At 43.2% G+C, this 27,328-nt stretch overlaps 1 protein-coding gene across 1 annotated transcript in view; it reads right to left on the bottom strand.

The window, feature by feature from the left end:
- The window catches only part of MYO3B (myosin IIIB), a 415,159-nt gene that overhangs the window by 91,259 nt on the left and 296,572 nt on the right, over positions 1 to 27,328 (bottom strand). Inside the window, exons 33-34 of the mRNA XM_047770247.1 lie at positions 2,772 to 2,832; positions 1,773 to 1,844 (exon numbers count right to left, since the gene is read on the bottom strand). Of these exons, the coding sequence (XP_047626203.1) occupies positions 1,773 to 1,844; positions 2,772 to 2,832 (133 nt within the window). The remainder of the gene's footprint in view (positions 1 to 1,772; positions 1,845 to 2,771; positions 2,833 to 27,328) is intronic.

The raw sequence follows: 27,328 nt of genomic DNA, 5'->3' as shown, positions 1-27,328 counted from the left end.
ATTTTGACTCCTCGAAAGTATCCCACCAAAACATAATACAATAAGAACTTTATTTCTCTACCTATTTTTCATGCTTATAGATTAACTTTGCATTTATATAATATCAATAGCAATAACTACCACTATAGCAGCTGACATAATAATGCACCCTTACTCTGAACCAGACACCAGTCTGTGCCCTTTACTTCTACTAGTTCATTTAATCCTCGGTACAACTCTTTGTATCTATAAACTACCATTTCTCTCAATGTACGTGTGTAGGTATTGAGATAAGGAGCTGTTACATAGCTTTATTAACACTGCACAGGAAAGCAGAGATTTAAATCCAGGCAGGTCTGACGAAAATCTATGCTTTTAGCTACTCAACTATGCTTTAAAATTTTCTTTTTACATGTATTTTAAAGTAGAATGCTGAAAGAGAACAAAGACCAGATGGGACAAATGGCAAGATGACAGATATAAACCAAATATATCAATAATCACATTAAATGTAAATGGTGTAAACATCTCAACTAAAGGGTAGAGATTGTCCGTTTGGACAGAGAAAAATCCCAAACAAAATCTTGCATAATGGATTCTGTTCCATCACATGACCTTTTCTCTAAATTTCCTCTTTTTTGCACCACTCCTACCTCTACCTCATTGTGGCATTACTCCTGAACACTATCCTGACTGAGGGGAAAATATTTCCTTGGATAAGTTTATCATTTTCTTTTGTCTCTCTTGAAGAGTTTAAGTTTCACATGGACTGAAGGTCCTAACGCATTTATTGTACACGTGTTATTCCACTTCATATTGTACTACCTTGTCACTGAAAAACAGACTAAGAAGAAATTTTGAGATACCTAAGAAACTACTGAACATTTCAGAAAAATAAATGAGGTCAACAGTAAGAGTAATACTAGTATTTTAACTTGAAATAGTTTCTTTCTTTGGAATGATCCACCTTGTGTTTAGTATTTCCTGGTCCATAAATATTTCTTATGATCGTGCTTCTATGTTATCTTCTGAGTCACACATAGCTCCCAAACTGACTATGGTAAGCATATTCTGCAGCAAAGAATTTAGAAAAGAGGCCAAAAATGCTATTTCCCATAGGAGTGTGGCAAGATGTCTGTATTCTTGCTGAAAGAATGGCCGTGTTGCTAAAAGGGCAGAACTATTCTCTAAATCCATATATTTTTTCTTTTTTCTTTTTTTTTAACCAAGCCCTAGATTTTGCCCCTGAATTATCTGCCCTACTGAAAGCTGGTCAATTATTTATCTTTCCCTTAAGAAAATAAAGTTTTAAAGCAGTTTCCTAGTTGGAGGGCCTTACAAGTAAAGGGAAAAGTATGACCTTTGATACTCCATTTTCTTCCTTCAAAAAAGTAAACCGAAGTGGCACAGATGGGCCATAAACGGTTACTTTTAAGGCAAGTTTTGCTTCCAGCCTTTATGGTTTCCCCAAACTGAACTTTTCAGTGTCTTTTTTTTTGGGGGGGGTGCACCCACAGCACATGGAAGTTCCTGGACCAGGGATGGAACCTGTGTCACAGTAACCCAAGCCGCTGCAGTGGCAACACCAGATCCCTAACCCACTGCACCGCGAGGGAATTTCCCCAAACCCGAACTTTTTGCTACTGTTAGGTCATATTACTATCTGAGTCCTGCCTTCTACACAGTCCTGCATAAACAACTCATTAAAAAATATACAAGCATGCGAATGGTAGAAACAGCTTACAATTCAAAATATTTTTCTTACCAGGTTTTGCAAGGGCTCTCCTTGAGGCACTCAGTCCTGGGCGGTCTGGAGCAGAATGGCATGTCCCAGAAGACAGCAAATCAGTCCCCCAAACTGAATGCTTCAGAAAGACCCAATAAAAGAAAGGTTATTTCTATCCTCTGATGAGGCAGCCTTAAGGATATGGCTTCCATTTAACTAAGTGACCCTTAACCCTAATCATACAAGGGAAAAAATCTATGTATACTGGAGTCATGTGGTAAGTTGCCCCTGTTTTGCCTTAGAATTGAGTGGAGGTCCTCTCCTTGGGGCAATTAGTTGCAAAGTCTCAACACCTTTTGCTTCATCCATTTATTTCTTCCTCTGAACAAGTCAACCTCGCCCCCTCTTAAATTAATTATAGTTCATATAAAAAACAGCTCTGTGCTGATTTTTCTCCTATACTTAATTTTTATCCCTAAGAAAGAAAAAAGAAAACCTATAGGAAGGTATTAATCTACTTAACATTTCTAAGTACATCATCCAAAGGATTTTGTTTTTTTAATCTTACATATGCTCAGCAGAGTTACTGGCAAAAACTGTACATTTTCTTCATTTCATCCTTTCAACATCAAATAGTAGGCAGCAAAAATTGGATCAGACTTCAAAGCCTGCTGTGGGCTCCAAGTCACAGAGAGACGCCTCCATTTCACATATTGAATTCGAGCAGGATATCAAAGTGCTACCAAAGAACCTCGGGTCCTTACTCAAAAAGAGGCTCTAACATCTGTAGAGAGTGGAGTGCACAGACAAATCACCTCAGGGAGCAGCTAGCATTTATTCTCAGCAGAAAATTTCCAGGCTTTTGATTCTCTCTTCGCTGTACCTCCCTGTCTTTCTGCTGAACCAAAATTCTTTAGCAAGCTGGGCTTTTGTCTCAAAGACTTCAAAATACCACTAACAGTTCATGTTTCGATGGCCCGACCAAGCAGTCACAGACAGGAACCAAAACCATGGACTTGGATAAGTCTTTACTAAGGATACACAGTTACTGCAGACATCAAGCTACCTGATTTGAATGTCCTGTGAAGACGTCGCACCCTTTGGAAGAACTCTGGGCGTGTGGATGCCTAAAAACAAACATAATAATAATTTTTAGAAGGCTTGAAAATGATAACAACAACAACAACAACAAAACTTAAAGAGGATTGCTTTTCCCCAAAGATGTATCAGAACATACTCTTTAATTAAGCTCCCACTGTTTGTCGTTCCAGTTCTTGGTTTAAAGGACATGGTCAGCTTAAGGAAATGCATCCTATCAGATCCTGCTCCTACACCACTGTCAGCCTGAGATCCCAAGACCCAAGAAACTGCCCTTTTTAAAGTTGTGTGATCCAATCTAGTTTACTATTGGGCGTACACAAACTTTACTGAGCAGCCAACCAAGATGATGCTAAGGCTGTGCTTCCCACCCAGCACATTAATCACAACGTTAAATGATGCAAAATAGATCTTGCAATAATATAAGTTTGGGAAATGCTAAGCTATACACAGTTTAAGAGTTTTTCTTACTGCAGAAATGATCTTTTATCATCACAAGGTGCATTTATGGATTTCAAAAGTGGGGGGTGGGGCAGACACAGACCCCTCTAAACTGCTTTGACCAAGAAACTTAAAAAGCGCTAGCTAACCTATTAACATTTATTAAAGTAGTAATGTTTCATGGAGCAAAGTTTGGAAAAACCAATTGTGCTGTGCCCCAATTTTCAGAAATTGGAACACACTGTATAAAACTGTGATGATTATAATGCACTGTTAAAACAGGCTCTTAACAATCCCATTCAGATGGAACCCAGAATGTGGAAAGCACTGACTAGAGGAAGGGAAGTCTGGACTCCGCCTCACGATCCCTGATCTCCCTCTCTTTGTCTCTCTTACACACACACACACACACACACACACACACACACACATGCGTGCACATACACACACGATTGGGTAAATTTCTATAGTATTCTAGGCTAGGGGTATAATTGGAGCTATAGCTGCTGGCCTACACCACAGCCACAGCAATGCCAGATCCGAGCCACAGCCGAGACTTACACCATAGCTCACCGCAACGCCAATCCTTAACCCACTGAGCGAGGCCAGGGATCGCACCTGCAACCTCATGGTTCCTAGCCGGATTCATTTCCACTGTGCCACGATGGGAACTCCCTGAGCAGCCCTTAATTGAAACAAATTCTAATTTGCCTTAAAAAAAAATGGTTTAAGTCAATTTCCTTCAAAAGTAACTGCCTCAACTCCTTTGCAGCAATTTTATCAGATACATTGTCATTTGCCTCAGGGACTTGAGCCTGGCAGCAAGTGGATAATGCTTTGCAAGCTGTCACCACCAAAATAAGGAAAAGCACAATTACAAAAAATAGCCAATGCTCATTATTTGCATACATATCACCAGGCCATGGTCAAATATGCATCCATGGTTATCTCATCTAATAGTTCTCACAACCATGTGGATTGGTTCTATTTTTATACCAATTTTACAAGTGAGGGAATTAAGGATCAAGAAGCTAATGACTTCCTTATGTCATAACTAGTAAATAGTGCAGCATAAAATCTGCTGACATGGAAAAGGAGACTGATTCCAAAGGGAAATTACAGATAAGGATTATTAGTTGCTGATAAAACCTTAGACAAATGGTTGACAGTGAATAGGATATTCATATAGTGCCGAAGTACCATCATACATCCTTCTTTAGGTCACGGGGGAGCAAAGAAACTGAATGCTGGAGAAATCAGGTTCCCATCTCAACCCAGTGCCAATCTTACCCAGACAACACTGTCTTGTGAGGTGAGGCAAAGTGATGTATTCGACATCATGCAGGATTTTTATATCTTTTTATTTTAGAGAAAACCACTTAACTTTAAGCTAACCAAAGCCTTAGATCTATCCTACAGTTTACCAAGACTCAGGCTATAGAGGGGAAAGCTAAGACTGCAAAGAATCAAGCACGACAAATAGAGAAGGTGAGTTATTTTACAGGATAATTGGCTCATTCTCATAACAAGTCATTGTCACGTAAAAAAGGAAGTACTGTATATTACTAGAGATTTGGGGACATAACTTGATGTAATGTCATTTCCTAGATTGGGTCTCGGCTTGGACAAACAGGTATAAAGGACAATTCTTAGAACAACTGGGAAATTTGAACTATGGATGAGTATTAGATGATATAAAGGAATTACCCATTTTAAAGCATGACATTATTATTTTGAACCTGTAGGAAAAATTTTTTTGCAGTAACACTGTTCTCAGTCTCTTTTAGGAATCACACGCTAAAGGACAGAAGCAGTAAATCTGGTTATCAAAAGGTGAGGAATAGGAGGTCGTTGTCTCTCTAGGTAAGATTCCCTGCATATTTCTAGGGCTCTCTATCCTCTCTGAAGCCATGATTAAAGTCTCAAGCGGATTGCCTCTAGGGCTTGGCCACTCCACTGCTTTAGTACTGTCAGTTCATTGGATTGTGGGTTCTTGTGGAGAGGAAAACTCTCAATCACCATTGAAAACCCTTCTGCTGGGCATATGCCCTGGAAAAGCAACCCCCACCCCCACCCCCGCCTCCACCCCAATGAAACTCACATCTAATTCTCTTTTCTTAAATCCTGATCCTGGTATGACAAAAGAGGCAGGGTGAAGGCTGGCTCCTGAGCACAAGGCTGCCAAGAATGCTCCAGCATCTCTTTTCTGCAGCAAAGATCCATGAGGCCAGCTGGCTTTGTCATGCTGGGCTGGCAGCACTAGGTGAACTCACCTTGGTCAAAAACTGGGTCTCAGCTTTGCAGCCTCCAAAAGTCAGTTGCTAGTTCTTTGAGGGGTAATAATTTGGGGTGTTGGGGCCGTGGGGGGGGAAGCTGAGTTGTACTAACCAAATGCAGAAGAGCCATATTTGAAAAATGGAATGCTAGTGTGCGATATCCCAGTGAGAACAGTAATCTAGACTACACTTTCCCCCTTACTAGTTGGTCGATAGAATCTGGAGACCAAATTACACATTAGAATTAAAACAAAGGAAGCAGGGTACTTTTCAAGGATTTGACAAATCAGGCCTGTCTCATAACTGGCCTTTTCCTACTTTAGGGTTAGAATCAGTAACTTTTTTTCTTGGACAGGAATATAGACACCCTGGCTACACTTTGACTCTCCATTTTCTAAATTTCATTTAAAATTTTTTGTGCAGTTATTTTATTTTACTTTTATTTTATATTTAGGGCCACACCTGAGGCATATGGAAGCTCCCAGACCAGGGGTCGAATTGGAGCTACAGCTGTCAGCCTACACCACAGCCAGAGCAACACGGGATCCGAGCCGCATCTGTGACCCACACCACAGCTCACGGCAACGCTGGATCCTTAAGCCACTGAGCAAGGCCAGGGATTGAACCCATGGATACTCATGGATACTAGTCGGGTTCGTTACCGTTGAGCCACAATGGGAACCCCACTTTGCACAGTTTTTGTTAACTTTGATGAAATTTGCAAGATTGTGTCTAATTTTTTAGCAATTATGATTTAGAATGGCTTCTACACAAATGGAGAAACCCATTTGCTATTCACTCACATTCACTTGATAGCATATTCTAACTTCAAAACAGGATAGCCTCAGCTAAGTCATTGTGGACTGATTTTTTGTTAGCTTCCTGCTGTCTTACAGTTCTCATTGTAAACTCATGTCCTACTTGGTAGCCCTGGGAGAAATGCTAATCAGCATGACCAAGCAAATTTGTTCCTGCCTCTTTGACAGCTCTGAAAAAAAATTTTTTTGTACATGGAGTTTTTAATAAGAAGAGGTCAATTTCTTTTTCCCATGAAGCAGCAGCCAATCCACCCCGCAAAAGAAATGTTCAGACCAAGATATTTTGACACAGTAGGAGTCCCATGAATCTCAAGGTTTCAGACAAATAAGTCATACAACTTTGCTTCTGGAAGTTATTACCATGAAAGATAATATAAAACATAAACATCTTCAAAATGGTTTCAATAAGTTCAAGTTCTGAAGGTAAATTAAGACATTTAAGGGATGACATCAAAGAAGAGGACACTGCCCTTGAAAAAGATCTCCTGCTAACCCAAGTGCTAACAGGGTTTCCATATGAAATGGCTAGAGATTGAATTGGCAACGCAAGTGCTCTTACATGAATTTGTACATTCTAAGGGCTGAGGAAACAAATGTGAAACAACACCCAGATTTGAGTCTGTCCACATTGCCACTATGTATCAACTCTTTCTTGATTTACATCAGCTAGGGGTCATTGCGTATTACTCTTACTGCTTACATTTGTTTTAAAAACATTGAAGGTACAGAAGATTGGAAGATGATAAAATGTTTTAAGAACATAAATTTTGGGTTAAGTTCGAAGGGCACCCAAAATGTATATGTTAATACGCATCTTTTACTACAAAACCTGGAAAGTTAGGATTTCTAGACTGCTTTGCTGTTTTTTTCTATTTACCACCACCAACATAATAAATGAGCATTTTCCAAGCACACACTAAAATCTCCCCAGGGTTGTATTCATACTTCTCTGCTTTTGCCTGAAATATCATCTTCTTTCTTGCCCACCTGGCCACTTCATTCTTACCTGTTAGCCCACGTGTCAGCTCCTCTGAAGAGCCTTTCCTGCCCCATCCTCATCCCAGCCACCTCTTCCACTCTGGGCAGAGTTGGAGATGCCTTAGTGTGTTCCCACAGTTAGTGAACATAACCACACTGAAAACTTGGTTCTGTAACTGATGCATCTGGTGCCACATTCTCACCAATTAAAAATATCTGCTAACCATCTACCGAAGGTGAGCTTTGTCAAATTTTTTTTTTTTTGGTATTTTTATCTTTTCTAGGGCCGAACCTGAGACATATGGAGGTTCCCAGGCTAGGGGTCTAATCGGAGCTGTAGCCGCCGACCTACGCTACAGCCACAGCAATGTGGGATCCGAGCCGTGTCTGTGACCTACACCACAGCTCACGGCAATGCCAGATCCTTAACCCACTGAGCAAGGCCAGGGACCGAACCCGCAACCTCATGGTTCCTAGTCAGATTCGTTAACCACTGAACCACAACGGGAACTCCTGTCAAATTTTGATCAAGGGAGGAAGTGCAAAGAGCAAGTACCATAATTCATTTGGCTTTTGAGATGTCAAAGCTGTTCCTGTTGCTGTGTTCATCAGCTTTATCTTATCTCCTTTATTTTTAATCTGATGAACATGTTCTAAACTCCCAAGTGGCCTGACTATTCACCAACCACTAATCAATGAAAGTATAGCAATATTTGACTTTTTCCCCAAAGTAAATGACTAAAAGAACTGGTGGAAAATGTGTCCTTTTTTCCCTCCTTTTTTTGATTAAAATTTCTTTTTCTGATTAAAAAAATAATAGGAATTCCCTAGTGGTTTAGCAGGTTAAGGATCTGGCATTGTCATGGCTGTGGCTCAGGTCACTAAGGTGATGCAGGTTTGATCCCTGATCTAGGAAATTCCACATGCTGCAGGTGTGGCCGAAAAATTATATATGTATACACACACACACACACACACATATGTATTTACTCATTGTTGCCCTATATAAAACACAGATATTCAAGGAGAAGAAAATAAAGGTCAAGGAGACTCTCCATACCCAGATATATCTTGCTATGTGTATTTTCAGATACTTTTCTATGTTTAAAGATTTTTTTAAATATTTAAAAAATGGTTTGTGATATATTTGCCATTTTAACTTACCTTATTTATTTATTTATTTATTTATTTATCTTTTTGCCATGCTGCTCCTGTGGCATATGGAGGTTCCCAGGCTAGGGGTGTAATTAGAGCTGTAGCTACTGGCCTACGCCAGAGCCATAGCAACGTCAGATCCGAGCCGCGTCTGGGACCTACACCACAGCTCATGGCAACTCCGAATCCTTAACCTACTGAGCAAGGCCAGGGATTGAACCTGCAACCTCATGGTTCCTAGTCGGATTCGTTAACCACTGAACCACGATGGGAGCTCCGTAACTTACCCTTTTTATTATGAGCATCTTCCCATACATTTGTGTAAAATACAGCATATGTAAGTGTGCATGTCATGTCATATATATAGCTGTACAGTATTTCATTGGATCATTCCCATAAGTAATTTAATTAGTCTCTTATTTTGGATATTTAAGTTGTTTCCAGTTTTAACATATTATAAATAATGGGTCATTACAATTATATGCATATAGTTATGAGTACTCATTCAATTATTTGTGCAGGATAAATCTTTTTTTCTTTTTCTTTTTCTTTTTCTTTTGGGGCTATACCTGCAGGCATATGGGAGTTCCCTGGCCAGGGGTCGAATTGGAGCCGCAGCTGCTGGCCTGTACCACAGCCACAGTGAACACCAGACCTGAGCCACATCCGCGACCTACACTGCAACTCGTGGCAGTGATGGATCCTCTACCCAGTGAGTGAGGCCAGGGATTGAACCCACCTCCTCACAGACACTATGTCGGGTTTTTAACCTGTTGAGCCACTCCCGACTAGGACAAATCTTAATTTAAGGCCATTAGATTAAAGGGTAAACATGTTTTCTGCCTTATTTATTTGTGTATTTATGGCTGCACCTGTGGCACATAGAAATTCCAGGGCCAGGGACGGAACCCAAGCCACAGTGGTGACAATGGGCCACAGCACTGAGAATGCCGAATCCTTAACCACTAGGCTACCAGGGAATGCCAATGTCTATTTTAGAGCTTTTGAATTGTATCATCCAATTCTCTTTTGACAAGCAGCAAAAATTAACAGTCATAACCACAAAAGTGTGAAAGGGCCCATGTGCCGTATCACTAACACTGGGTATTATCTGTGTTTTTAATCTTTAACTCCTTAGGCAAAAAAAAAAAAAAAAAGTGGTACCTTATTATTTTCATTAGCATTTCTTGATTTCTACAGAGGGAAACCATTTTTCCTAGGCTTTAATATATGATATGAAGGACATACGAAGAGTATGGGAGAAATGAAAACAATAATCATGCAAAATAAGGTCACTGTTACTCCAGGAAAAAAAGAGAAACAAAAAGGAAATCTTACAGCTTTTGTATATTTTTTCTCATTGGGTGTAGCTTCTTAGTAACTTCTCTAACCATTTTGAATGCATATGCTGTTTCTCACGCCACATCAGTGTCATTACTGACAGAGTTGAATATGCAAGTTTCACTTAAATATATGGATATTTGTTTGCTCTTGGACACAATTATTTTAAGTTTCAGAACATGGCTCAAGGACAAATTCATCACAAGGGCTCAAAAGGCTGATAAATGTTTGATAACGCCATTGCTCTAAGTGAGCACTACTAATTTGATTTATGTACTTATGCTAATTTCCCAAATCCCGCAGAGCCCTTTAAATTTGATCATATTTATTTGCTTCATTGCTTTTCCCCAACCAGTTATTGGGTCCTCATGTTTTCCCCTCCTTTGCTATTTCATTGCAGGTGGTTGTCACTGTGTAAAGTCAAAGGTAAGAGCAGAAGGCTTTTCTTCATTCTGCTGAGAATGCCTGCTTTTACTGGGGCAACAGTCAAGAGAGAGCCCTTAAAGTAACCTGTAAAGCGTACTTAAGTTCTTTGTCAGCAACCAAGGGAGCCGAGAGAAGATCCGGCCTCAGGCTCAGGGAAGGCATTAAGATGCAGTAGCGAGGAAGTGCAGGTGACCTGAAGGAGAGCATGGCCCTGGGCTGAGGGCCTCGGCCCAGCCAGAGGAGCTGACTAGCGCTTTACTGTGCTGAGGGTTTGACTGGTTCACCTCGTTCAGTGCTCACATCAGCACAAGATCTTACCAGAGTCTCCATTTCCCAGAAATGTTTCGCTGGGAAAGTTTTGCTGTTTGAGAAACTTGCCCAGGTGGCTCCGAGATCCCAACCCAGATCCAGGGGACACAGAGCTCACGGCCGCCCGTGTCGCTTTGTTACTGGACACTCACGCAGTCATATTTGGGATTTTAATAAGTGACATCTGGGGTGACTAACATCTAATTCTAGAAAATCTGCCAGCAGGAGGATTAAATTAAATCCAAACTATATCTGGAGATAACCCTTAACTCCTGATCTGCCAACCCTCTATTAACTTTATGTCTATGGACTAATATTAGGATTATATACACTTCGGGGAGTTCCCATTGTGGCTAGCATCCATGAGGATGTGGGTCTGATCCCTGGCCTTGCTCGGTAGGTTAAAGGATCCGGTGTTGCCGTGAGCTGTGGTGTAGGTCACAGTTGAGGTTTGGATCTGGTGTGTCTGTGGCTGTGGCATAGGCCGGCAGCTTCAACTCTGAATTGACCTCCAGCCTGGGAACTCCCATATGCCACAGGTTCGGCCCTAACAACAACAACAACAACAACAAAGATTATACACACTTGGGAATTCTCATGGCTCAGTGAGTTAAGGATCTGATATTACCTCTGTGAGGATGTGGGTTCGATCCCTGGCCTCGCTCAGTGGGTTAATGATCTGGCATGGTGACAAGCTGTGATGTACACCAAAAGCTGCAGGTCCCATTTGACCCCTAGCTTGGGAACTTCCACATGCCCCAGGTGCAGCCTTAGGAAAAAAAAAAAAATTATACACACTTGAGCTACATTCAAGGCTCTAATTTGGTGCCAAGCCTTCTTGAGCTACCATATGATTATAAGAACAATGTATGTTACATTGTGCAATGTAAGGTCCCCCATCGCCTCCCAGCCATAACTCATTCATTCCACAAATACTTATTGAGCCCCTTTAATTCGTCTCCTACTGTTGTGGGGATTATGGCAGTGAACACAGAAATTTGAGATTCCTATGCTCATAAGACCCCACATTCTAGTGAGAGAGGCAGAAAATAAATGAGAAAATAAGTAAATATGTTAGCATATTAAATAGAAGTCAGGGCCAAAGAAGAAAATTAAAGCAGTGAAGGGGCATAAGAAGTACTGGAGGCAGGGTCTGCAATTTGAGATTAAGTGGCTACAGAAGATGACATTTGCATAAAGACATTTGTAAAGAAATGGGAATTGAGGTCTCAGAATGTTTTCAATAGAAAGCTCCTAACAGATTAAAAAACAAAACAAAACAAAACTGGCACATAGAGGCCAGAGGACTACTGTAAACACTTGGTAAAAGTTTAGCAACAAACTTTATGATAAATATTTATGACATATTTGTTCCAAAGTACTTGGTTAGTGTTATCATATAAAATATGGGACCACCCACTTAAATTTGCATTCCAGGTACACGATAAATAATTTTTTTAGTATAAAAATTTTCAAATACTTCACAGGACACACTTATGATAAAATTTGTTGTTTACATAAATTTAAATTGAAGTGGGTATCCTGCATCTCTATTTGCCAAATACAGTCACTCTAACTTGGGCAAACCAGCACCTTGGCTTCTTCATCAGCAAAATATGAGTAAAAATTATTGCCAAACTGGGGCAAAAGGATTACACTTGTCCTTTCTGGCAGAACAAAAGAAAAATATAAGACAACATGACTTTAAAAGGATTAAATTAAGCGCTGTAGACATGGTCAGAATTTGGAAATAATACACACATCAGCAAGGTGCTAAACTTTTAGTTTTGCACTTCTGAAAGACAAATCCCTGCACTTGGACAGGGATGGAAAATGACAACAGGTAGCTGAAGTGGCTTCCTTTCTGTAACCTTTGTCTCTCCTTTGGGTGGGTCCCAAGGTAACTTGTGGGTTGAGTTACAGCTTTAGCACTTTAAAGACTGGATTAGACCAGGCAGAGACTTGTGGAGACAAAGGAAACGTCAGAGACCATTTACTACTTTTTTTTTTTCATGCTGTAAGCGGGGAAATGGGGGCCTAGAGGGGTGATAGGACTTGTCCAAGTGATCAGAGAAAGAGATGGGTCTAACATCCATCCACGTTCCTTAAATGATGCTCGTGTCCCCCCTACATCCCCCTACATCCCCCAAAGGTAACATTAAATCCAGTTTTCCTCCATTAATTCTGAAAGCAGTGCTCGGTTAGAGAAAAGAGAAGCAAGAAGCCCTAAACTGAAGTGCAGGATGAACATGGTACTAAGTAACGGGACCGAAATGACAGGGATAGGATAGGATACTTACACAGGTAGTTGTAGAAGTTCCAATAGGGAACCATAGATAGAGAGGGAAACCTAGGGAACTTTGGGAGACCCTGGAAGTTAACAATCACTCAAGAAAGCCATCAGAACACTGTAGAAGAAGCAGGCTTGCTTCACTATAAAATCATAAATAAGAGCATGAGATAGGCTTCAGGTCATTAAGAGAAAGAGAAAATAAGGTCTGCATTCAAGTTCAGCAAGATAATGATCCTTAGGACCAAGGACAGGAATTTAAGGGAAGGAAGACATTCCAAAGTAGGAGACTCCCATTATATGGAAACCTGAGATGATGCAACATATTTCAGCACATGTCACCACCCTTCTGCTGATTTGATAAGCACCTGACAGTCTTAGTCTGACCTCATGGGGTCAAATACTCTCTTACCTGAAACAAAGGAGGGGCTAGTGATGTAAGCCTGAGGTCTCCTAGGAGAGTGAGGAGGAAGGCAGTCTTTTCCCCCTTCCCACTTACGTTAGATTATAAAAATGTAGTCCACCTAATCCTCGGGACAGAGCCTCCTAGCCTGCTGGTTCCTATCCCTCACAAGTGTCCTATCTTTTTTTTTTTTTTTTTTTTAAATCTAGGACCACATCTGCTGCATATAGAAGTTCCTAGGCTAGGGGTCAAATTGAAACTGTAGCTGCCAGCCTACACCACAGCCACAGCAACGCCAGATCCAAGCCACATCTGCAACCTACACCACAGCTCATGGCAATGCTGGATCCTTAACCCACTGAGCGAGGCCAGGGATTGAACCCAGGTCTTCATGGATACTAGTTAGGTTCGTACTGCTGAGCTATACCAGGAACTCCACAAGTGTGCTATCTTATTTCTTGCCTATCACTTTGTCTCTCCCTGAATCCTTACTGCGTTGAGACACAAAGAACCCAAGCCTCATTAAGTCCAAACACCGGGTGAGTGAATATAATTAAAAAAAAAATCGTGGGTTCAAGTCCCAAACTGGATGTAGGCTGGGTTTGAGTCATAGGTGTTTCCGTTTCACAAACGCAGATGAGGTAAGGGCTTGTGAAGGTGAGGAGCATTTTAGGGAGTTTTTAAAAAATGAATTGAAAAGTCTAAACAAGATGGTGCATGGCAGGTGCTGATGACCAGTGAGTGAAGTCACAGTGGAAAAGCTCAAGGACAGACCCCCCCCAGCAGTGCCATGCTGATGTGGATGGACTTGCAGGTATGGATGGGGAGGGATGAGGATCTAAAGAGAAAGTGGCTGGAGTTCCCACTGTGGCACATCGGAAGCAAATCTGACTAGTGTCCAGAAGGATCAGGTTCTATCCCTGGCCTCGCTCAGTGGTTTGGGGATCTAGTGTTGCCGTGAGCTGTGGTATAGGCTGCAGTTGCAGCTCGGATCCTGCATGGCTGTGGCTGTGGTGTAGGCACCTGGGAACTTCCATATGCCGCAGATGTGGCCCAAAAACCAAAAAAAAAAAAAAAAAAATCAGAAAGCAGCCAATAAACTGCCCTGTCTAAAGGAGGAAATACTTTCCAATTTTAATATTTTATTTTGACTTAATTTCCTATTTATAGAAAAGCCCTAAGAACAGTATAAGGAATTCTGTATATTCCTCAGCAGATTCTCTAAATCTTAGCAATGTACACATTTGCTTTAGCCTACCTCTTCCTTTGTCTTTCTCTTAGTATGTGCATACTGATAACCACACACACACAAACACATAAGTTTTCTTCTGAACTATTTGAGAGTTGGTTGCACCTGATACTCCTTTATCCCTAAACACTTCAGGGTGTGTTTCTTAAAAGCAAGAACTTTCTCTTCCATGACCACCGTGCAATGATCAATGATCGTCAGAAAATTATCATTACTACAATGCTATCATCCACTGTATAGATTATATTCAGATTTTGACAACTGTCTCTATGATGTCTTCTATAGCGATAGAAAATTCTGGATCATACATTGTATTCAGTCACCATGTTCTTTGAATCTCCTTTCATCTGGAATGGCTCCTCAGTCACCCTTTGCATTTCATTCTGAAGCCTTACAGGTCAGTCATTTTGGAAGAGGCCCCCGTGTATGATCTGTCTGCTGTTTCTGCCTGATTAAATTCCGGTTATGTATATTTGGCAGGAAAGCCACAGAAGTGATGCTGTGTTCTTCTCAGTGCATCCTATCGGGAGGCACATGCTGTCAACTGGTCTGATTACTGGTGATGCTGACTTTCATCACATGGTAAAGATGGTGGCTGCCAGATTTCTCCCACCATCCGTTTGTAATTAATACGCACCTGAGGGGATTTCCTCTAAGACTATGCAAATAGCTTGTTACTCCTAAAACTTTCACCTACAGTTTTAACATCCATTGATGATTTCTGCCTGAAACAATGATTATTTTGGTAGCTGCCAAATGGTGATTTTTCTGCTTTCATCCTTTCTTTTACATTGATTATTTCACATTTTATTACAAGGAAAAGCTTACCTTATTTCTTTCTTTCTTCCTCCCCCATCTCCCTTCCTTCCTCTCTCCCTCTCTCCTTCCTTCTGTCCTTCTCTCCCTCCCTCCCTCCTTCCATCAATGTGGATTCGTGAATTCTTATTTTATTCCATATACTGTATTCTTTTATTATGTGATATTGAAATTGCCCTCAATTTGGCACTGGTTTAATTTAATTTCATCTTTTGTTTTTAGGGCTGACCCGAGGCATATGGAAGTTCCCAGGCTAGGGGTCAAACTGGAGCTGTAGCTGCTGGCCTACACCACAGCCACAGCACCACCAGATCAGAACCACATCTGAGGCCTACACTGCAGCTTGTGGCAATGCCAGATCCTTAACCCACTGAGTGAGGCCAGTGATCAAACTTACATCCTCATGGACCCTATGTGGGGTTCTTAACCTGCTGAGACACAGTGGGAACTCCACACACTGGCTTAATTTTAAGGGTTGGGAGTAACAGACTTCAAAAGGAGGGCTTTGGAAAGGAATGTATAGTACCAGGGATTACATGAAAGTACTAAGTTTCCTCAGAATGAACAATGACTCCCCCATTACTATGTATGAATGCTCTCTGTAAGTCAGCGGGGATGCTGCATGCTTTGTATATGTTACGTCATTTCACTTGCATGACCTGGTGATGTAGACATTATGCCATTTTTATCTCCCATTTAAAGAGAAGGAAACTGAGGCTCAGAGAAAATAAGTTAAGTTCATCAAGGTCTTACCCTTAGTAGAAGCAGGACTAGGGGACTCCAGGGCCCCTGCTCTCAACCACCAGGCAACCCTACAAATAGGTGAGGACACTTCCAAGAAAAGAAAAGGTCTTAGAATCAAGGCTGCACTGTTCCTGAGGGTAGCTAGACATTTGTTCCTGAAATATAGAGGCATGTGAACTTTTTGCATTTTTACGAATGGAGCATTTGGAAAATGCCAAGAAGTCTGTCATTAGTCTAGGAACTTCCCTAACCTACATTGTGGAAAGCATCCAATCTTGCCTAAAACCCAGAGAGGAAAGCATCAAGAAAGTGCTCATTTGTGCCAAGGTCAGCAGACAGATCCAGAAAGACAAGAGCTGGCCGAGTCACCCAGGGGATCGTTTCCATGGGTCAAGACACGTGAAAGCCACATTCAGGCAGAGAAGAGAAAACTAAGGAAACAGTAGAGAAAGAACTCATAGGAAGTTCACTATCGATTCAACTCTTGAGATCCTAGGGGAAGATAGGACAGTAGAGCCCTCCCCCACCCAGACTAACATACTAGAGCCTTCTTCCTGCAACCATCTCACTACCTCCACACCATGGCACCACCACTTTTTATATCAATTTTCAGATTCTATGCGAATGAGCTTGGGTGAAAGAAGCATGTGTCACCTAGCGAAACGAAGTCACTCAACCACCCTGCTCTAGAGGGAAAAGCACAATTGGATATGAGAATAACATCCTTACCCTCCCAGGAGGAACAAACTGAAAATAAAAGACAACAAGGTGCTTCCTGCCAGTCTGTAAATCCAAAAAGCCAAGATGCCTCAACCTGGTGCTGGGTAGTTAACAGTCAGCCTGACTCCCTCCACCGGAGAATGGGCCATGTGGTTCTCAGAGCTAACAGCTGCCAAGCAGAACCCCTCAGATTAACCCATAGGTGGTGTTGAACCACTTCCCATTAAGATATTTGCAAAGCAAACAAAAATGATAGCCCCATTCTGAGTGCTGGGAACCGGCCAGGAGCTCTGGCTGTTCTTGTTGACACAAAGGGCTCTCCGGGGAGGGTCTGGGCCAGCGCGAGGAAAGCCACTCCTGCCTGCGTCTCCAGACTGTGTTGATCTTAGGCCATTACAATCTTGGTATCAGGGACTGTTTATTATCTCATTTCCTAATCACAGCAGTTGCTAGAGCTCTGTTTCCACCCGAGCTCTCTCTTCCTCGCTGTCTTCCTGACCTCTACCATTCAGATGAAAAGAGAAAAGGCAGCCCTCCTCCTATGGTGTCTACTCATCAAGGAGACACGTCTGAGAAGCTACTGAGACTGCACGCGGGGAGGGTAGCATTACTACTGCCAACAGCTTCTGTGGCAAAGACTCACTCAGGTTCCTTCTTAATTTAAAGCGGCCTGGACAACGCTAACAGGAAATACGCAGGCACATTTGTGTCCTACAGGTAGGAGCGAACGACCATTTCATTCACCAAATATACTTGGAACTGAAACACGAATATTTTTTTCCTTCTAACCCAGAGAAGAAGAAGAAATAAAGTGAAGAAGGCTGTGGACACTACAAAGTTAATCATCTTTAAACCTGAAGGGTTAGAGTCTCTCTTTAAGTGCTCATAATAGAACAATTTTATACAGCATTCATTTTTATACAAATATTGTTTCATGCAATATTTTCAACTTGAGCAAGTTTTGTTTTCTTTCACAATAACCTCAATATGCAAAAGTGCTGTTTTTTTTTTTTTTTTCTTAAATCAAAAATTCATTCCGAGCCTGACGGTCGTGAAGGCTTTGATGAGGATACAAAGTAGATACCAGAGATGAGCTGGATGTCTAGAGTTTTCTGCACTCACAAAGTGAGTAATGTAGGAAGGGACTAAGGGATGGAGAATCGGTCAGAAGAATTTGCCAGATTTTGTCATTACTTGAAATTGTCCTTTATTTTAGAAACAGGGGGGAGGGAGGAAGAAGAAAGACAGAAGAAAAGGGAGAGAGCTAAAGAGAGAAAACGTAGAGGTATTATCATATGGAAAAACTGATTTTTTTTTAACTGTGAAAAAAAGAAAGAGAGCTGCTTGACATCTACAGCACAAAGTTAAAAAGCAGTTTTTTGGATTCCTGAACATATCATTCAGTTTTAAACGATATTTGTCCAAATAAAAGTAAATGTTGATGGAGTTCCCATTGTGGTTCAGTGGTAATGAACCCAACTAGTATCTGTGAAGACACCAGTTCAATCCCTGGGTCAGCGATCCTGTGCTGCCATGAGCCATGGTGTGGGTCACAGATGTGGCTTGGATCTGGCGTTGCTGTGGTTGTGGCTGTAGGTGGGCAGTTGCAGCTCTGATTCAACCACTAGCCTGGGAACTTTCATATGCTGTGGTTGCAGCCCTGGAAAGAAAAAAAAAAGATAAAATAAAATAAAATAAAATAAAATAAAATAAAATAAAATAAAATATTGTCGTGGCACAATGGAATCGGCAGGGTCTCTGCAGCACCAGGATGAAGGTTTGATCCCCAGCCCAGCACAGTGGTTAAAGGATCCAGTGTTACTGAAGCTGTGACCTAGGCTGCAGCTGCAGCTCGGATCTGATCCCTGGCCCAGGAACTCCATACGCTGCAGGGTGGCCAAAAAAAAAAAAAAAAAGTAAATGTTTAAATGTTGCTGGACCCAAGTTCTCTATAAATGTGCAAGTTTTCCAGAGAGAAACCACTGTGCAGATCAACTTTGCAGGCTCATGACATTTGCTGATGTCATCATTTGCTGATGGCAAATATGCTTAGGGATAGGTTAACAGAAACACAAGTCAGTCCACCAGTGATCACATTAAAGACCTCGGTGGGGGGAGTTCCCTCCCCTTCCCTTCCCTTCCTGGCTCAGTGGAAACGAATCTGTCTAATATCCATGAGGACGTGGGTTTGATCATTGGCCTCACTCAGTGGTTAAGGATCCGTCATTGCCATGAGATGTGGAGTAAATCGCAGACACGGCTTGGATCCTGTGTTGCTGTGGCTCTGGCGCAGGCTAGCAGCTGTAGCTCCAATTTGACCCCTAGCCTGGGAACCTCCACATGCTGAGGGTGTGGCCCTAAAAATAAAAAAATAAAAATAAAAATAAATAAAAATGAATAAAGACCTCAGCGGGGTGGTATAGTAACCTCAGCTAAGTAAGTATAAGATGAGTTGGACAGCTAGGAAACCAGTTCTCATGTCAAACTATCCAAATTGCTTCTGGACATGCTCCATCTTTGTCCAAGGAACCAGGCACAAAAACACACCTTGCGGGGGTGGGGGTGGTCAGAGAACCCAAGTCAAACATTCAAACACATGTTCTAACATCATTTCTGCTTAAGTTCACTATGTGCTAGTTCCTGGCAAGTGACCTTTAAGTTGAGGCACTAACCATAGATGGCTACCTGCCAATAACTGAGCTTCTAAAGAAAACACATAATTAAGCATCTTCCAAACTTGGGCTTATTTTTGAGTTAGGAAAGTAGACTCACTGCAGAAAAACTACACAGTGTTAACGGCATTCAGTTGTTAGCACTGTTGTCTTTTTGAGAGAGCCACCTTCCTGTTTTGTCAAAAATGAATTATTAGGTTCAACTCAAACTCAAGATAAATCGAAAGCATTTGCTGACCAAGTAATGAAATTTAGCTTTGGACCCAACAGAAATAAAAATTCAGGGAGCACATATTCATTCATCCATTCACCAATTACTTGCATTTTTTGCCTATAGCGGCAAAAGATTCTAGATTCTAGGTTTGGTGAGTCATACAGAAATATGCGATGATAGTTTTAGCCCTGGAATTTACTATGTCATGGAGAATATAGTAATTAAGAATTAACATTTTTGTGCACTTACTACATGACTTCTAAAAATTTCCTATGGTTTATTCTCACAACAGCCATATGAGGTAGATACCAGTATTAGAAATAGGCTTAACTTGCCCAGAGCCATGGAGCTAGCTGGACACAGACCTGGGCCTAGAAGAGAAGCAATGTGGCTCCAGAGTCTGGAGCCTAAGCTGCCTCCTCTACCTGCAAGGTGCCCCTGGACACAGTGGGCAGGAATCGGATTCAGAGGCTGGTAGGGCCAGGCCATGAATGAAACAGGCCAGTGAGCTGATGTCAATGGAAAACAGGCTCTCTACTCAGTTTCCAGGGACAGATGCTAGATACTCCAGTTTTTCAGGGGCCATCAGAAATCTGAATTGTGGAGTTCCCGTCGTGGCGCAATGGTTAACGAATCCGACTAGGAACCATGAGGTTGCGGGTTTGGTCCCTGCTCTTGCTCAGTGGGTTAACGATCTGGCGTTGCCGTGAGCTGTGGTGTAGGTTGCAGACTCGGCTCAGATTCTGCGTTGCTGTGGCTCTGGTGTAGGCCGGTGGCTATAGCTCCGATTCGACCCCTAGCCTGGGAACCTCCATATGCCGCGGGAATGGCCCAAGAAATAGCAAAAAAAAAAAAAAAAAAAAAGACACACACACAAAAAAAGAAATCTGAATTGTGACATGGAATATTTCTATTTTTCCATGTTGGAAACTACGTAAGAATTTCAAAACATCATGTAGGCCAAAAAGAGTATGTTGGCAGAGTATATTCTACTCCATCACTGTGGGTGTCCATCTTTCGGCTTATAGAATAAAGTCCAAAATATTCATGCAGCTTTTAAGACCTCTCATATCCTAGCTCCCATCTGCCTTACTTCCTATAATAGTTCTCCCTACAGCTCTCCCTGCCTCCCACCGCTCCCACCTCACCCTCATTCTTTATCCCACTTCCTCACTCTCCCCCACCGCTCCCTCCTGGCATATCCTGCCTCTGGGCCCTGGGCCCACTATTTCTCCCACCTAGACTGCTCTTCTGCATCCAGGACCTACCTGCAGGAGTTGCCAGAGGTGAGACCTTGAAGGATGGTTAAACATCAACAGGTACAGAAAGAACTGGCAAGGGAATTCAAAGGAACAGCATGTACAGATATATAGAAATAAGAAAACACAAGCTGTTGAAAACCACCAAATGGCGCCAAATATTTTAAAACAGTCCTAGTTTTTTGGAATCTAGTCCTATAAAGAGAACTCTGATTGCCAACATTCTGGACATCCACAGTCCTTCTGAAAGGGTCCTTTGCATAAGGATCACTGATGTTTAAGGTTGGTTGAAATAGTTCACATAAATATTTATGCACAGCCACAAATCCACAAGGAAAAATATAATTCAAAACAGATTTTTCCTTGAAGCCCCTTTCAGCTGGTGATACAGTTTCTTGGCTTCACAAAGGTTTTGAAAATAAATGTGACCAATTGATATTTTGTAAAAATCTAGGTGTGATAAGAAGGCCCTAACCCTCAAGTAAGCTCTGAAAGTTATCACTTGAGGGTGTGCCAGTGACATGCTGGCCTGATGGACAAGGGTGAGTCTTGGGCCCAGAGTCAATCTCAGATTTATCGCTGAGATAAGGGCCAGGAACACACACACAAAAAATTGGCCCTCAAGTTAAAGCTGAGAATGAACATTGTTCAACGTGTCTACGGTGCCAAATCCTCAATGTTTATTTTAGTCTACAGCTCTAGCGCTAAGCCGGTGGGGTCTTGACCTTTCATTTCATGTTACCTTTACAGGAAAAAATACTACCATCACTACTGTTTTTTCATTTGTGTGTGTCTTTTTAGGGCCGCAGCCACAGCATATGGAGGTTCGCAGGCTAGGGGTCCAATCGGAGCTGCAGCCGCCAGCCTACACCACAGCCACAGCAACTTGGGATCCAAGCCTTGTTTGCAACCTACACCACAGCTCACAGCAATGATGGATCCTTAACCCACTGAGCAAGGCCAGGGATTGAACCCGTGTCCTCATGGATGCCACAATGGGAACTGCTATCGCTACTATTATTACTACATCTATCACCAGGCCCAACCACAGCTTACCCTCATCCCTTATTGAGCATTTATTACGTCTAGAACTGTGCTAGTTCCTTGGCACAGATTATATCTAATTGTCACAATTATTCCCTTTTCAAGGTCTATGACACTGAAGTTCAGAAAGATGAAGGAACTGGTCCAAGTCTCACAGTCCATAAATGGTTGAACCAAGACTCAAACCCAGGTCTGTCACCAAAGCCCGTCTGCTTTCTACCTGAACAAAGTAACATCTAGCATCCTAAGGCCACTACCCCGACCTCCGCCCACACTGGCTGCTGGTGTCTTTGGAGGCTCTCTAAGGCTCTAGTGCACTAACTTGGCCCCAGGCATAGGACTGTTGCTGGAGGGCTCCAGCCCCCTGAGGGAGAGAAATGAAAGGGGAAGGACCCATTAGCATGGGAATGAAGAGTGGGATTGGTACTGATAGGGAAAGAGAAATTTTGTGTTGTTTAATCTTCTTAGCACTGCCCCATGTTTCTACAATGACCCCCCATGCAGTCTGTCAAGATACGTGGCAATCTGTACTTCACAGCCCACAGGAAAATCTGGCCCACAGTTGGCCCTGATGGGGAGGCTGTTTCTCTGGCTCATCAATTCTGAGGTCAGCCCAACTGGCTCGAAGCCCTGGGGCCGCAAGGATGACACACGGGAGAAATATGTGCTCGCTTTTCCCCTCTTGCGAGGTGCCAGCTCCCCTTCAGCTGCCTGAGTCACGAAGGTTCCAGTTCCTCAAGAGTCTGGATCCACACTGATGGCGCCAACGAAGAAGCATCTTCTCTGGGGGTGCCTTACAAGCTGCCGGGTAAAAACATCTGCACCAGCATTATCAATCTGCTGCCTCCCTCGTGGGGGCTTCTTTTTACACGACAACAGGCTGGCTGTGCTAAAGAATGTCAAATAAAAGCCTTGTGAGAGCTTTGCCATATGCAGGCCAAATTAAATTAAGGGGCATAATCCTCACTATTGTACTTATTGGCATTAAAATGGAGGATTACCATCCTGGGAACAAAGCCCCATGACATAAAAGACTCCTTCCATTCTGTCATTCACTGTACACAGTTACAGGCTCGCACAGGAAGTGGAGTAGCGAAGGGCCAGGCCAACCACTGTCTTCTACATGCAATGTGAGGTTTCCTTCTCCACAGCCTGGTTAATCCTACCCCCATCACACACCCGTGGGGACACCCTTCCCAGGAAGCCAGGGGCTTTCTCCCAAGATTCAGTGCAGGAATTTTCTCCACCAGTCACACAGTGAGTTTGATGCCTATCAGAATTTACTCGTTAGCTGACTGTGATTCAAGATTTGCTGCAATGACATTTATAGAGAATAAAGAAAAGAAAAGGCCCTGCTGGGCTGGGCATTTAGAGCCTGGAGAGAGAATGTACTGGTTAAGGATGCGGGCTCCCGGGAATTCTTGTCTTGGCTCAGTGGTGAATGAATCCGACTAGGAACCAGAAGTTTTGGGTTCGATCCCGGGCCTTGCTCAGTGGGTTAACGATCCGGTGTTGCCGTGAGCTGTGGTGTAGGTTGTAGATGTGGCTTGGATCCCGCGTTGCTGTGGCTCTGGTGTAGGCCGGCGGCTGTGGCTCTGACTCGACCCCTAGCCTGAGATCCTCCATATGCTGCGGGAGTGGCCCAAGAAATGGCAAAAAGACCAAAAAAAAAAAAAAAAAAGAGCGTGGTCTCTGGAATTGGAAGGTCTGTGTTCAGATCTTGACTCTGACACTTTTGCCTAGGTGATAGTGACAAGTTCTTTGTACTCGCTAAATGTCAGAAATTATAAAATGTGTACCTTTCCCATAGAGTTGTTATGAGGATGAAAAAGAATTGTGCATGTGAAACTCTTAGCACAGTGAGTGCCCAGGAAGTTGTTAATGAATTCCAAATACTAGTTGTGATTAGTGCTGGAGAAAGAAATCTGGAGTCAAACCCTAGACCTGCCGTTTATTCTCTGGGACACAGGTGAACCCCCATGCTAGCGGACTGGGGCAGGGGTAGGTAAATCTGATGCCTCGAACCCAGCACTGGCGTCTGCTCCAGCATTTGAGACTTATTTGATTAGCTTCCCCATATTCAGTTTACTCGTGGGGAATGCCACCCAAAAGTTTGGTGTGTGAATTATATGAGATAACTGTAGGAACAACTTGGCATCACTGTAAATATGGGTGAATCAGAATGACGGCCCTCACATCTCCCTGTCATTCTTATTCTCACAGCATGTCTTGTCACGTCTGGGTCTTCCTTATGTTCCCATCCCTCTGATTGTGCCTTTTCTCTACTTTTCCCCGGTCCCTATCTGTTCTCATCACCATACCATCAGGACTCTTTAGGAATGTTTTGTTGGCTGCTTCTCCAAGCCCTTTATTCTTTACCTATTCTTTCCTGCAGAAGCTGAAAACGCCTGTGCTCACTTTCCACGCCTCTCTTGCAGCCTCCCTGCCAAGCCATCTCTGTAAATTCTGGCTGCTGAGATGTAAGGGGAGTTCCTGGGGACCTGTGGGGAAGGTGTCCTTCCTGACAAACAGAGAGAGACGAGAGCTCCCATTCCAGCCACCTCGTCCTTCCACTTGGGACAACAATGCCATGTAATACTTAGCACATTGCGGCAGCCATGTTATGCCCATAACTGGGGGCATGGCTGATGTGCTGAGATAGCAGAGCAAAGAGATGGAATAAGCCTGTGTCCTTGATGACCCAGCACTGGGAATTCTGTCTTCAGCCCTCTCATCCTGAGGGGTCCCTGAATCTATCTGGTGGCTTAGAGCGCCACTGCTGGCATGACCAGCTCTCTTTTCATTATGCCCAGCCTCCCCAACCCCCACCCCACCTCTGCTCCCTGTCCCTGCCTGTCACTACCTTCTTTCCTAGGTTGATCCACAGGGCAAGGAGGTGACCCTCAAACACAGAGGGGAAAATGAGCTCCCAGAACCCTGGGGCAGGCATGTCCTGAAAAACTATGTGATGAATTATTCTGGATCCTATTGGTGCTGCCACTGCCTAAAGACTGAGGAGAAAGAACATTCCTCTCATAAAAATCTGAAGAGCCTTGGAAGTCAGCTTGACAAATGTAATGAGACCGAGTGTGTATATTAGAAACAGGAAGAAGAAACTCAGCCCTCACCCATGAGAAGCTGACCTGCCTTGAGAAGCTGACAGCACACAGTCAACTACGACACCAGGCAAGATGTGAAGGGCCTCCGAGAGTGATTCACCAAAGCAGTCTGAGCACCCGCCTGTTCACTGCTCCCTCTCACAATGCCAGAGGGGCTTGTGCCAGAATGCAAATCAAGGTATCACCAAGGCTCTTGTTAGGTGGGCTGAGATTTTACATGCATATATATATATGTATAGTAACAAAACTTTCTTGATGAAGAAAGTAGCAGATTGACTTACATTTGGACACAAGCTCATTACTTTGCTGTGAACCAGCACTTGGAGTAGTACTGTCATAAATGGACTATGACGGTTTAAGGAGTGTTAAAAAGAGTCCAGGTCTCAGACTTCCTGTCGTGGCACATCGGAAACGAATCCGACTAGGAACCATGAGGTTGAAGGTTCAACCCCTGGCCTTGCTCAGTGGGTTAAAGATCTGGCGTTGCCATGAGCTATGGTGTAGGTCACAGATGTGGCTTGGATCTGGCGTTGCTGTGGCTCTGGCATAGGCCGGTGGCTGCAGCTCTGATTTGACCCCTAGCCTGGGAACCTCCATATGCTGCAGGTGCAGCCCTGGAAAAGACGCAAAGACAAAAAAAAAAAAAAATAGAATCAAGGTCTCTGTAGAGGAAGGGGATGTGATAATGTCTCTTGATGAAATAGGTGGGAGCTGAATGGAAAGGAACAGGCAAAGGGAACAGAAGGAGGTGCACTGTAGAACAATGTGAAGTCTGACTCCGGGTAGCCCGAGGGGGGCATACAGGGTCACACAGGAGGTGAGTCTGGAGGACAAACTGGAACAGGCTAGGAAGAAGCTTGCAACAGCAGACTGAGATGCCTGAACCTCTTTTGGTCTAAAATGGGAAGCCATTAAAGTTCTTTGAAAAGTCAGAACATGCTTTAGGACAATTGATCAGGTGTCAGAAAGGAAAGCTGGTCTAAAGAGTAGCGAGTGGAGAGAGAGAGACGGAGATAATCGTAATCCCGAGCCATGGAAGGATGCTAAGAAAAATGATTGGAGGTGGGGTTAAGTGAGAGGTAGGGATCAAAAATGACGGCCAAGTGTGAAATCCAGGTCACAAGAGAGTGTGTGTGTCACTCACAGAAGTGGCAAGGCCAGGTGAGCTGGGGAGGTGCTAGGGCGGGGCTTTTCTGGTGCGGCTCTGGTCTGCATACAAGGGCAACTGGAGGGGGACACAGGAGTGTGGAGCGCAGACCTCAGAATTAGAAACTCACCAATTCGGAGGGCTGGCTGTACCGTGACATGTCACATGAGGGACCTGAGCACCTGTGGGTTTTGGTGTCCACAGGGGCTCCTGGAACCAATCCCCACGGTTACTGAGGGACAAGGTGAGTCTACTTTAACAGTAGCACCAACAATGTGAGACCACCAGAGAAGGACTGAGAAATCATTTGTCAAGTTTCAAAAATATTGGCAAGTTATCTCCAGAAATGAAGAATGATCTTTCAAAGTTATGAATCAAGGCCACCGCTTTTTCCAGGTGAAAAGACGCAAGGCCCTTTCCAATGGCCTGCTTATTTCTCCAAATCCTGGAGTAAACTTTTAAGGGGAGTCCCACAGTCAATGTGAGGAAAGTAAGAAAGGCAGGCCTCAGTCTAGTCCCTTTGCCGCGGTCCACCTGTGTCCTCTCCACGGTGACATGTGTGCTGGTGCCTGGAAACCTTTTTTTGTTTGTTTTTTTGTGTTTTCTTGAGCCGCTCCCGTGGCATATGGAGGTTCCCAAGCTAGGGGTTGAATCGGAGGTATAGCCACCGGCCTACACCACAGCCACAGCAACGCGGGATCCGAGTTGCGTCTGCGACCTACACCACAGCTCACGGCAACGCCAGATCCTTAACCCACTGAGCAAGGCCAGGGATCAAACCCACAACCTCATGCTTCCTAGCTGATTCATTAACCACTGCTCCACGATGGGAACTCCTGGAAACCTTTTCTGAAAGAAGACGGGTTTTGAAGTCTTCCTCGAAGAACAGAAAGTACCTTGGATGTTCAGCGCTTGGTGGCACCGCCTGGCTTGGACTGACCTAAAATGACCTGAGCCTACCTTGAGTTGGGGTCTTGTCCCCTGCAGACCTGAGCATCTCAGATATGCAAGGAAAATAGTGCCCTGTGGCCCTGGGCAAGCTCTGCTGTACTTATTTTAAATGATATTTAACTAAAAGTTGTGGGTAAACAGGAAATGATACTC

The sequence above is a fragment of the Phacochoerus africanus genome, chromosome 3 (assembly GCF_016906955.1).
Source record: "Phacochoerus africanus isolate WHEZ1 chromosome 3, ROS_Pafr_v1, whole genome shotgun sequence".
NCBI classification, from domain to species: domain Eukaryota; kingdom Metazoa; phylum Chordata; class Mammalia; order Artiodactyla; family Suidae; genus Phacochoerus; species Phacochoerus africanus.
This window is presented reverse-complemented; position numbering and strand designations above follow the sequence as displayed.